This window comes from Notolepis coatsorum (assembly GCF_963971535.1).
Source record: "Notolepis coatsorum genome assembly, chromosome: 18".
Classification (NCBI taxonomy): domain Eukaryota; kingdom Metazoa; phylum Chordata; class Actinopteri; order Aulopiformes; family Paralepididae; genus Notolepis; species Notolepis coatsorum.
Genome location: NC_140182.1, coordinates 26,862,291 through 26,875,870, shown reverse-complemented (window position 1 = coordinate 26,875,870; position 13,580 = coordinate 26,862,291). Strand labels below are relative to the sequence as shown.

General features: G+C 47.4%; 1 protein-coding gene across 2 annotated transcripts in view; it reads right to left on the bottom strand.

The window, feature by feature from the left end:
• The window catches only part of dnajc24 (DnaJ (Hsp40) homolog, subfamily C, member 24), a 64,122-nt gene that overhangs the window by 31,468 nt on the left and 19,074 nt on the right, over positions 1–13,580 (bottom strand). For both annotated transcript variants that reach the window (XM_084335069.1, XM_084335070.1), the window contains exon 3: positions 13,358–13,496. In XM_084335069.1, the coding sequence (XP_084191195.1) occupies positions 13,358–13,496 (139 nt within the window). The remainder of the gene's footprint in view (positions 1–13,357; positions 13,497–13,580) is intronic.

Genomic DNA, 13,580 nt, shown 5'->3' with positions numbered 1-13,580 from the left:
TTACTGCTTTTTATATAGAAATAAAATGTATATTATGCATAATTGAGTTTGGAATTTTGGCCCGGCCCCCCAACATATTTTCAGTTGCTCATTCGGCCCCCCGGGAAAAATAATTGCCCACCCCTGATCTACATCCTACAGCTCTTCTCTCGGGCCTCAGTACCATCTACATCCTCCTCCAGCTCTTCTCTCTGGCCTCAGTCCTCTGGACCAAACACCATGGTGTTTTCCAGCGTACCTCTATGCTGGAATATTGGAATATGGAATCTTGCAACCACTACAGAAAAGTGAGTACAGTACACAAGTTCAAGTTCAACTCAAGTTCAGACCCCTGTTACTCTATTTCATTAGCACTAGATTTGCATTAGTAACTTCAGAATGTTATCTTTCAAAAGAGACCAGGCTTGTGCATGTGCTATAAGTGGAAAGGTTGTGACCCGAGTGGGAGTCGAACCCCGGTCTCCCACACCGCGGGAAGCAACACAGACCGCTATACCAAGAGGTGAATTCACTTCCAAGTACTGGGTCTATGCGTCTTTTTGAGGATGTGAGAGTGAGTTTAACCCATAGCACCGCTACTCACCCCAGCCCTTCTTGACTGCGCTTCACGATACCATCCGTTACGCTCACCCACTCAAACTCACTCCACTCCACTCAAGGCATCCGGGTCAATCGGCACCATTGTAACGGTTGTGACAACGTCACCTCAAACTTCGATCCCCCGAGTGGGAGTCGAACCCCGGTCTCCCATACCGCGGGCAGCAACACAGACCGCTTTACCAAGAGGTGAATTCACTTCTAAGTAATGGGTCTTTTGAGGATGTGAGGGTGAGTTTAACCCATAGCATCGCTACTCACCCCAGCCCTTCTTGACTGCGCTTCACGATACCATCCGTTACATAAGTATAAAGTAAAAGCTAAGCTTTGCAAAAAAAATATGCAGTCCTCAGGTTCAAGTAAAAGAAATGGCCACTTTTCTGGGTGGCAAAAAACATGATCGGGGCATCCCTAACACAAACACACACACACACACACCACCAGACTAACACACACACACACACACACACAGACACAAACTACCAGACTAACACACACACACTACCAGACTAACACACACGCACACACACTACAAGACTAACACACACACACACTACCAGACTAATATACACACACACACACACACACCACCACCAGACTAACACACACACACACCATCAGACTACCAGACTCACACACACACACTCTACCAGACTCACACACACACACACACACACACACACACACACACACACACACACACACACACACACACACACACACACACACACACACACACACACACACACACACACACACACACACACACACACACACACACTACACACACACACACACACACACTCTACCAGACTAACACACACACACTCTACCAGACTAACACACACACCACCAGACTAACACACACACACACACACCACCAGACTAACACAAACACACACAGACACACACCACCAAACTAACACACACACACACACACACACCACCAGACTAACACAAACGCACACCACCAGACTAACACAAACGCACACCACCAGACTAACACACACACCACGTCCACCAGACCCTGCTCTGCGTTGTTAGCCAGCAGCTAATAGCAGGTTAATGAGGTCGGGTCTCCAGACCACAACAACACGCGCTCCAACACGAGCAGAGCACTGATATCTGCCCCATTACATCCCTGTTAACCAGCTGATCAATTAGCACTTCCCTCAGGCTCCCTCACGTCTTCATCACCGTGGAGGAGGAAGGAGAAGGACACGGAAAGCATGCAACACACGTTGTATCTCTTGTATTCATGCATTCATTCATTCATTTACTTTGTTTAGTTATTTTTGTGGCAGAATTGTGGTCTTGTGAAAGGAGACTCTTCATCATCATCATCATCATCATCATCATTTATTTATTCGTACATGGAATTACCACAGTCCAACAGTACATATTAATATAACTCACCAAATCCCATGGCCGAAAGGAACAGGAAGAAGAAAGATTCTTATATATACCTGCCGCTACACACATACAACACACCGATAGACTTATTGCGTAAAACCAAACAGTATCTATTCATTTATATAATGTATTATTCTATATTATACTTCTATATACTATATAATTTTTATTTTATTATAATATAACTAAATCATATTATTTATACTACACCATATTGGTACAGTATTATACCATATTTTATTATATTATTATTCTATGTTACGCTGCTATATACTATATTACTATATACTCATACTGGCCTATACTGCAATTCTATGCTATGTTATCCTGTTATGCTAAACTGCAATATTGTACTAAACTGTGCTATACTGTCTATTTATCTTGCGTATACTATGTGGGGATTGAACTGTGTATATTGCAAGGGTTGCATTATGTATGTTATTGCTAATGTGTTTGTAATTGTGTTTTAATCTTTTTTTGTACCAGGCACTAGCCCATTATTTCCTTTTGGCTACAATTGGGTACATTTACATTCTATTTTATAAAATGTTCCTTAGTGTAAGTTGTCCCGCTCTAACAAATACATGGAAACTAGTGATGCACCGATGTGAAAATTGTGGCCGATACCGATAACCGATATTAATATTGCTGTTCTGGCCGATACCGATATTTACCGATGTCGATATCTCTGTATAGAAAACACTTTTTTATGATAATCAAATAAAGAGCTATTTTCCTAAATGCATTTTATTTATTTTTACTTTTGTAACTTATTTTCAGAAATGACTGATATTTTGAAACTATTTAAGGCCAAAACATGTCAAAAGAAAAAAAAAAGATTTAAAAAAAGAAAAAAGAAAAATCTTTCTTCTATTACCCTGCCCATACCTGTACCTCCCCTCCCCCCTCCACCATGCTGCTACAATGCCCCAATTTTCCCCAAGGGGATCAATAAAGGAATATCTCATCTTATCGTGTCTTTGTGTTCTGTGCTGTTGGCCAACAGCAGTTATATTAGTCGTACTGGCGAATCGCGTCCTGCTCTTCGCCATCGAGATATACCTCATCTCCAGTACCTAGTGTACTCCATCAACGAATAAAAACAAATACACCCAGCACCTGCCAGGCCCTGCCCTAGTGACGTACTATATAGCACTAGGCGTGGTCACCACTCGCTCTTCCTCTTTTTTCGTTTCCATCATAGCGGATGCTTGCACCCTTTGCAACTAGTTGTTATGAAAAGTTTAGAGAAATTAGGTTGAGTGCTTACCGGAGATTTGCCTAACCCTGGAATCTTCGCGGCATGTTCTGACGGCGCTCGTATGGGTTCTGCGACTCTGCAGCGGGATGCATTTCGATGCATCTCAGCGTCGAGTCTGTAGTCTCCTCGTCTTGTTGACAGCAGACAGAGGGACAACGTGTGAGGTGTAGCTATCGAGCTACCTCACACAAGGTAGGACCTGCGCCACTAGGCATTATCGCTGGTGTTAGTAATGCTGCTTGTTGTTTTGTTAGACAACAGAGTTGTATATTGGCGCCAGGGGCAGGATGTTTGGGTAAACGTCCCTCTGAGGTGGACGTTTCCCAGGCTGTCCTGGAGCGCGCTGCTAATACTAAATGCTATAATGCTGGGTCACTGTTCTACTGTTCTCCGCTGTGGGATGTCACTAGGCATGACAATGCTGGCGTTTGTGATGTGCTCGAGTTGTCCCGGGAGACAACCGAGTTGTGTATTGGCGCAAGCGGCGGGATATCTGGGTAAACGTTGTTGTTTTCCCCGTTATCCTGGAGCGTGCGGCTAACGCTATGCTATGTTGGGCTACTGTTTCTGTTTTGTCTCCCTGCTGCGGGAATGTCTGTCTACACTACAGTCTTCCCTCCTCTTAACCATTCATGCTGACGGTCAATCGGTGTCTACTGGGGGAGTATTGCGGGGGGGCTTTGTTTACCTTTTCATGGGTAAATGGGCTGAGGTCTAGGGCTGGTGTGCTGTTTGTGAATATTATGAATGAATGCGGGACTGGTTCTCTGGTCCGCATCCCTTTAACGTTGTGTGCATGGGCTAGCCCATTCTACAGTATATTCGTGGTGTTAGTTAATTTATTCATTAACCCCTTCATGGTGCACACCACAGTGGAGGTTGCTGGTTGCAACCACCACTGGTGCTCCGTGTTAGCATCAGTCCTTTGCTTTTGACATGTTGAAACAGTGCCCCGCCCGGCCGACGCCATGAGGTGGGTCGGCCCGGCGAGTGGCTGGTGGGCTGCTAAAGCCTGTACCGCCATGGTATGGAATTGGCAGCGATTAGTAACTGTGTTCGAATTGCTGTTCTTTCTGTCAAAAATGGTGTCTGGTGGCGGGGCCTTGAGGGCCAGCCGACGTCGACACATCGCGCGAGGTTGTTGACGTTATTAACTTTGACCTAGCCGCAAGCTATAACCGCTCAGGGCTCCCCTCTCCGCAGAGGATCTTGGTCTTCCGCTGGAGCGCAGGCGGTATTTGTCCTAGGCCCCACACCGCCTCACGCCGCGCAGCCAGAGGTGAGAGCACGGCCTCGTCAGCGGCTATGGCGAGGCCCTCGACACGCGGCCATGTTTTCCCCCGCCAGAGGTATCCTGGGCGTTGAATCGACAGGTGTCCACAAGGCCGACAGCCTTGGCGGCCGAGGGATCGGCCATGTTGGATGAGCTCAGCTTGGAATATACAAGCCGTCGCCGTCCTGCCGCGAGCAGCCCGCTCTCTGATCACTCCCTCCCCCAACATCAGCGGAAAAGGGGCTCTGATTTGTTTCCTTTGGCTGCGGGCCGCGAGCCTTCGTTGAAGCGCATGCGGCCCCACGTTTCGCTTCTCATGGGGACAGGGGCTGACACCCAGTTGATGTCTGAGCCTGGGTCTGTCCGTGAGAATGTTGTGCTGTCAAGCTGCTCCCACACCATAAGCTGTGTTTGGTTGAGCCTGGTGTTACGTCTGTCAACTACAAGTGTTGTCAGCAGGGGGGCTCGAAACCTTTTTGAGGCACACAGTGCGGGCTTCCCCGACCTCACCTTCGCCAGGCCGGGTATCATGTTGGTGCCTCCCACTCCTGAAAGATTGGCAGTGGTCTCGCAGGCGCGTGTGATTTGGGTGGTAGTAATATCACTGCAGGGCTACGGTGTGTAGGAACCCATGGGGGCCTCACACCTTGCATGTCCGGCTGCAGAACAACTCCTCAGCATGTTCTGGAGGGGTGTTCAGTGGGGGAGCTTTTGTCACCTAGACTGATGTCAGCTTCCCCCGTATCAAACCGGCCCTTTCTGTCGGGGTCCCCCCTTGGGTGCGATTGCCTCGTGGGTAGTGTCAGGGTCAGATGTCCCGACATGGAACGCTCTGCTCGCACGGGTCCAGGGTTGGCTACGCACAGCGGGTGGGACCGGGCCGCCTATCTACAGTTCCTAGCGGACCTGCGCCACATGGCGGTGGGTGCGTTGGGAGTGTCATCACATATGGCTACAACAGGTGGATGGAGAGAATGGTGAGGCGGGGACTTGTATTTACACAACCCCACCCGTTTTCGGGTTTGGTACAGACCCTATTGTCAGGGTCACCAGCAGTGACAGCTCTGGGTCAACGAGATCCAATCTCTGTGGATGAAGCAAGCCATCGTCGTGGCGTTTTCCTCCCGGTGTTCTCTGGTGCCTGAGAAATCGGGAGGGGGGTGTCAGACCCATGCTGGACCTGTCCCATGGGAAGGTTCAGCATTTTTTGGATCGTCTCCTACCTGTTGAACACTGTCAGGTGGGGGACTGGTTCTCCTCCATAGACCTGTAGGATGCGTATTCGCATCCCCGATCTTCCATCCTAGGGCTTACCTATGCTTCCTTTGCAGGGTTAGCGTATGAGTACCAGAGGCTGCCGTTCGGCTTTTCTCTGGCTCCCCGCATCTTCACCAAGTGCGTGGAGGCCGCACTGGGGCCTCTGCGTCGTCAGGGGTTACAAAGTGTATTCTGCCCTGACGACGTTCTGGTCCTTGGCGGTCAAGGTGGATCGTCAGGTCTCATACCAGGCAGGTTTCCTACCAGCCTGGGGTTGCTGTAGACTGGAAGTAGAGTACTCCTCTTCCCAGTCAACGGGTGGAGTGCTATGGGCATCCCTCTCAGAGCGTGTTGTCGACACGCTCGGGAGGTTCCGTCCTAGGACGGTTACGGCGCTGTCCGTGATACGCCTGCTCGGTATGATGGCATCTGCTCATTCCGTGGTCTCTCTTGGCCTCCTCTTCACCCCAGGAGGAGGTTACGGAGGTGGTTCTTTTCCAGTATGGAAATAGACCCGGTGAGAGGCAAGTGACTAGTTCCCGTGTCAGTACTGGGGGACCTCGCCCCCTGGGGAGGGCCTGGGGTCCTCACCAGGGGGGTCCCCATGGGCAGTAGGCTGTCACACGTCACGTTTTTCACCGACGCCTCCCTTGTTGGAGACGCGTCGGGCCAACGCAGTAGGGGGCAGCTGGCAAGCCATGCTGCCCGGTCTGCGCTACGTTCAATGTGTTGGTATTGAAAGCGGTCCTTCTGGTCCTCAAACGGTGTTTGATCAGGACGGACAATACGACGTCAGCGTTGTATATCGACAGACAGGGAGGAGTACGCTCCCCCCGTCTGCACCGGGCGGCTGGCTATGGGCGTTCTCCATCTGCGCAGCCTGAGGGCTCTCCACATCCCCGGCAGGGTGAATGTGGGTACAGGTGTAATGTCGCGGGGCGGTCCTCACCCTGACGGGTGGGGATTACGTCCGGACATAGTCAGGCAGGCCTGGGATTCTTTTTCCCATACATCTGTTAGGTCAGTTGTTGGGGCGGGTACGTTGAGGAGCGCAGGTCCTTGATCCTGATTGCGCCGGACCGGGGCGCAGCTGTGTGGTTCCCGGTCCTGATCCAGCTCTTGGTATCCCGTCATGGCCTGTTCCTTGGTCATCGCGGGCCCTCTCTCAAGCGCACGGGTCTCTGTGTTAGTTCCCTGTGCTGGACCAGCTGCTGATGGTTTGGCTGGTGAGAGGGTGAGTCTGGAGAGGATGGATCCTTCTGTGGTTGGTACCATCCGGAACGTGCATGCTCCCTCCACTATCGCGGGTATGTGGCGTATTTTCCAAGAGTGGTGTAAGGCCACCATCTTGTGAAGCGTTTACTGCTTGGCGCTCGGCGCCTTAAGCCGGTGAAACGTTCTCTGGCTCCGAGTTGGGATCTTCAATTGGTCCTCGGTCGGTTGTCCGGGGCCCCGTTTGAGCCTCTTGAGCAAGGCCTTTGGGACTGCGTTCCTGCTGGCCGTCACCTCCGCTAAGCGCGTGGGTGAGCTCTGTGCTCTCTCGGTGCGGCCTGAGTGTCTGTCTATTCGTTTCGATAGCGGTGCCACTCTGAGGCCTAATCCAGTCTTCGTGCCAAAGAATATCCGGAGCTCTTTCCGCTCCAGGGATATTATGGTTCAGGCGTTCATCCGCCTCCTCACGCTAGTGAGTTGGAGGCGGGCCTTCACCTGTCATGTCCGGTCCGGGCTTTGGGGATTACCTCAGCTGTACTCAGGGCCTCAGGGCTACCGATCAGCTCTTTGTCTGTTACGGTGGCTCTCGTGCTGGTAAGGCACTGTCGAAACAGCGCCTGTCCCATTGGTTGTGCGAGGGCATTGCCCTTTGCTACACGTTGGCCAGGCTGGCTCCCCCTGGGGGCGTCAGGGCACACTCCACTCGCGGGGTGGCAGCCTCTGCGAAATAAACATGAAACGTGGTCGCAAAGTTTCGATATATCGATTTTCCAAGTTTGGCTCCGTTCAGCCTCGGCTCAGCACACTCACTAACAACCAACGTTACGTGATGACGTCCTTACGCACCACAGCTCAGGACTCAAGGCTGCTAGGATACTTAGCTTGCACGGCGCTATTTAATATATTTACGTGCCGAGTATGTGTGTGGCGACAATTCTGATGCCACGGTTATAGTAGTGTGTGATATACGGTGGACGTCGTTGCAATGTATTGTGGCGGAACAGAGTATTTTAGGGATATTTACTAGTAAATTGTCATGGAATACATCGCTTGTAAACGAAGCTGGCTAGGTTAACTAGCTTGCACAGTGCTGTTTTTATATATTTACGTGCCGAGTATGTGTGTAGCGAGAATTCTGATGCCACGGTTAGAGTAGTGTGTGATATACGGTGGACGTCGTTGCAATGTATTGTGGCGGAACAGAGTATTTTAGGGATATTACTAGTACATTGTCATGGGATACATCGCTTGTAAACGAAGCTGGCTAGGTTAACTAGCTTGCACAGCGCTGTTTTTATATATTTACGTGCCGAGTATGTGTGTGGCGAGAATTCTGATGCCACGGTTAGAGTAGTGTGTGATATACGGTGGACGTCGTTGCAATGTATTGTGGCGGAACAGAGTATTTTAGGGATATTTACTAGTACATCGTCATGGGATACACAGTACTGCTCGCTCTGGCCAACGTGCGCGGACTGATGACGACATCAACTCGAGACATTCACAGCAGAAAAATAAGTCTATTAATAGCCCGTCCATCGGCGCCGGGCATAAAAAGTTAATTAAACTTGACAGACATTATATCGACGATAATTATCGATATCGAGTTATATGAAAATAATTTTATAATTTTATCGCGATAACGTTTTTGGTCATATCGCCCAGCCCTAAGTTATAGGACAGACTTGTTTGGATTTTGGCCACTACAGTACTTAACTTAAGTGCTTCCCCAGGGAGGGGGTCGGGGGCTACTGCCCTCAGACCCCCAAGATAATTTTTATATGGGCAGTCTGACTTGGGGTACGGACCATATATTAGTGTTGCAATGCTGATAAATAAACAGTGAAAAAAGCTAAGAAATCGGATGGGGCTGGGACATTTGGGACGAATAAAAATTTAAGATGAAAATCTCTCCAGCCTGTGGGAGGCAGTGGAGGTGTGAAATCTAGCCCGGTCCAGAACAATAGGAGTCACAAAATCAGTTTGGAGTGGAGTGGTGGAGTAGTGGTAGAGGAGCAGTAGATGCTTGACTATTCATGGCTTCATCTGTAGGTTTGAGTGAGTTTTTCCTTACCTTCGCGTGGGGTATGTCTAGGAGTGTTGCATTCATTTATTTTAAAATGTTTGGACTTCATTGTGTTTTTGTTTTGTTCTTGATTTTTTGTGATGTTTCTTCTTGACTTGTTTAAAGAAGACGTGTCCGGCCCATGGGGACATTAACGTGTTGTCGGGCCTTACAAATAAATTAGATTTTGATTTAAGGAGAGGAGGATGAGAGGAGAAGGAGAGGAGAGGAAAAGAGATGAGAGGAAAGGAGATGAGAGGAAATGAGAGGAGAGGAGATGACAGGAGGAGAGGGAAGATGAGGAGAGGAGATGAAAGTAGAAGTAGATGAGAGGAGATGAGGAGAAGAGGAGATGGGAGGAGATGAGAGATGAGGAGGAGGGGAGAGGAGATGAGAGGAGGAGGAGAGGAGGAGATGAAAGGATGAGAGATGAGAACGAGATGAGAGGAGAGGAGATACGAGGAGAGAAGAGGAGATGAGAGGAGAAGAGGTTTGAAAGTGGTGATGAGAAGAGAGGAGATGAGAGGAGAAGAGGAGATGAGAGGATAGGAGGGGGAGAGGGGATGGTAGGAGGAGATGAGATGAGGAGGAGAGATGAGTGGAGAGGAGGAGATGAGAGGAGGAGGAGAGGAAATGAGAGGAGATGAAAGTAGAAGTAGATGAGATGATAGGAGGAGAGGAAAAGAGGAGATGAATGTAGGAGGGTAGATGAGAGGAGGAGATGAGAAGGAGATGAGGAGGAGAGGAGATGAGAGGGAGATGAGGAGGAGAGAGGAGATGAGGAGATTAGAGGAAATGAGAGGAGAAGAGGAGATGAGAGGGGGAGGAGAGGAGACAGTGTGATTGGTGGTGAAGTGTTTCAATTCTGCCTCATTGACTCTGACCTTTAAAATAGACATGTCTACTGGTTAGACACACTCACTCTGTGTGTGTGCGTGTGCATGTGCGTGTGTGTGTGTGTGTGTGTGTGTGTGTGTGTGTGTGTGTGTGTGTGTGTGTGTGTGTGTGTGTGTGTGTGCGTGCATGGGGATGTATAAGTCTGTCTGTATACAGTATATGTGTACGTGTGTACGTGTCTATAAGTCTATACATGTTGGTTTGGTGGTGCATGCCCATGTGTGCATGCATGTGCATGTGAGTTTAATAGCAGATATGACTACAGAATGTAATGCCAATGAAGGTTCAGTGAGGCATACAGATACTGTATAGCAGGGGTCTCAAATTCGCGGCCCGCTGGATGATATTTTGCAGCCCCCTACTTGACATCAAAGTTTAGTGTTAGTGCGGCCCGCGCACAACTTTTTGCCACGTCGTTGTGCGAGTTGGATGTTTTATTTATTTTATCACTTGTAGGCTACCATAGCGCAGGCTCATGACAGCAACGTTACGTTAGTGATTTGGTTGAAACGCGATTCCGGAGTGATACCAAGTGGAAGGAAAATATATCCAGTGTGTATGGCAGGCATCCTCAAAATTCTCCGCTATCTCCTCTGCAAGCAGTGCTCTGCCTGTCCGGCTGCTACTGCTCCACTGTCTGTGTCTGTCTACTCTGGTCCAATCACATTCAGCGTCCCGTCAGCGTTTTTTCCCCCACCCACAGTCTGCGAATCAGAGGCAGAGTAGGGCGGGTCTTCACGGAATGCGTGTCATCTCTTTCAACGGGTCCGAGTCAGAGCGAGAGTTGACAGCGCATCTACTGGTAGTCTAATCTGCAGGTACTGTAGCTAGTAACCTCGTTCCTAGTTTTATCTCCGTGAGATAAATGTAGCTAGTAGTCTAGTTTCGCCAGCAGGCAGTTAGTAGAAAAATATGGCATGCTCAAAGATGGCCAGTAAAAGAAAAGTTGACAGTGAAAATAGCTGCAATTCAAAGGTGAATGGACTGAACATTATGCGTGCATCCTCCCAGCACCAAACCAATGTGCCTAATTATGCCAAGAAACGGTAGCTCTTGAAACTCCACTACGAAACAAAAAAGTTATTTTGATGCAACCTTTCCTCAAAATTCAGTGCTAAGAACCACAAAAATAAATGGAATGAAATCATCATATCAAGCTGCAAGCAGAATTATTGTTAAAGCTATGTCACAACGAGAAAAAGCAACCAAGTCCTCACTCAGTGGCATGGGTGTTGGCTAAACACAAGAAGCCATTCTCTGATGCATACATAATAAAATAATGTATGACTGAAGTGATGGAGACCATGTCTGAAGGCAAACAAAAGCAAATCCTCCTCAGATAGCACAGCAAACCAGAATAACTGAAATACTGGCTGATGATTTGATTAAACAGCTTTGTGATAGAATAAAAAGAAATGCACAGTACATTTCCATAGCTGTGGATGAGTCCACTGACACCACTGAGAATGCTCAGTTGCTGGTGTTTGTGAGGGTTTAGTGAGTTTTGAGAAGATTGGATCAGTTGTACTTTTTTTTGGAATACTTGAAACCGTTTTTTTGTGGAATATTTTAGGGATGCACCAATATGAAAATTTGCGGCCGATACCGATACCGATTGTTCAACTAACACAATCGGCCGATACCGATATTTGTGGCAAAAAATAATAATAATAATAATATAAAGAAATATATATATATTTAAAAACTTTTATTTCTTTTTATGAAACTGCTGTATATTTGTATGTCTCTAAATGTTTTGATGAATTGAAAATGGAGGACCCTTATGTAAAGAAGCCGAAAGTCTTTTTCTGGTCTTCATCCTCCAGTCTTAGCATTGTTGTTGTATTGAGCTATACTGTATTGTACCCATTCTGCAATCTGTTAATAAAAATCAATCAATCAGACAAATGTATAGAAAAGCTTTTATTATAACCATATAACAAAAAATTATATTGTTTATGAAAATGTTTTAGCCCTATGCTTGACTATTATTTTAGGCATGGCAACAAATAAAATAATAATAATAAAATGAATAAATAAAATATTAAATAAATAAATAAATATGCTACACGTCTCTCTTTTTGTGTTACAAATTGTGCTCACCGATATGAAAATAGGCCTCTTTACTTACTTAAAAAAGGAAACATCAAGAAATATGTTTATGGTATTCCATCATGCCATGTGTGTTTTTTATATATTTTATAACGCTCATGATTATTGCTGAAGTCTGAGTCATACAATACCCACTTGCTTTCATAACCTAACAGACTAACTTGACTAAAACGTTTATGAGTTTTAAGAGTTTAAGAGACAGCACTCTCTCTCAAACAAAGCTCCATGTTCTCCAGTAATATCTCCATAATCTGAGTTTGCAATACATGTGTCGTGTCAGGTACAACAGAACAATTTTGATTGACAGTCGATTCTGCCAATTACGTCACACCGCTTGCACCCACCTCCTGCTGTTCTTACCAACAATCGGCAAGCGCTTATTCGTTTTTTACTTCCGGGAAGTCCGCCATTGATTTACACGAGCGAACCACAACAAACTTACCTTAGCTAATAAAGTTAGCTCCCCGCGACCCACGAGTAGACTACCAGCGCTCCGCAGGAGTACTAAACGAGGCATAATGATTTTACTGCAACGAATGTTATAATAAAAGCTTTTCTATACATTTGTCTGATTGAAAACTTTATTAACAGATTGCAGAATGGGTACAATTCAGTACGGGCTCTCTGAGCAAAGGAAGGAAGTGAGAGATATGAATGAGTAATGCTTGCTATGGTCGGGTAAATAATATGCTGATGTTATTGAACGTGTAACTATATAACGTTAATGCCACAAAACGAATGCCTTTGTTAATCATAAGTAACTTTGATGCAGTAGCGTCAAAGTTGTGCAGTGGTTGTGCACGTCGCTTGACTGAAACCTTTTTTAAAGTTTGAACGTGTGGACCAGATTGATGCGACACAAATTGATGGATATTTATCGGCCACTGCCATCGGCAAATTTGAGTTTATCGGCCGACAGGCCGATGGCAGTCAACAAGGCACTTATTGGCCGATACCGATACCCGACCGATATATCAGTGCACCCCTAGAATATTTGATGCGGCCCAGCCTCACCCAGACTCTACCTCCAGCGGCCCCCAGGTAAATTGAGTTTGAGACCCCTGCTGTATAGTATATAGCATACTGAGAGAGAGAGAGAGAGAGAGAGAGAGAGAGAGAGAGAGAGAGAGAGAGAGAGAGAGATCTACCTCTCCTCTGTAGATCAGTGTCTCCAGAGAGAGCGAGCGAGCGAGAGAGACCTACCTCTCCTCTGTAGATCATAGTGTCTCCTGAGAGAGAGACAGAGAGACAGAGACAGAGAGATACCTACCTCTCCTCTGTAGATCATAGCGTCTCCTGGCCTCCTGGTCGCTCAGGATCTTCCAGGCAGCGTCAGCTTCTAGAAACTTCTGTAGACCAGACTCTGCCTCTGCTGCACCCACTGCTGGGCCCAGGCGGTCTGGGTGGTACTACACACACACACACACAGACGCACAGGCACACACGCACACACACACACACACACACACATACACCACTGTATCATCAAATGT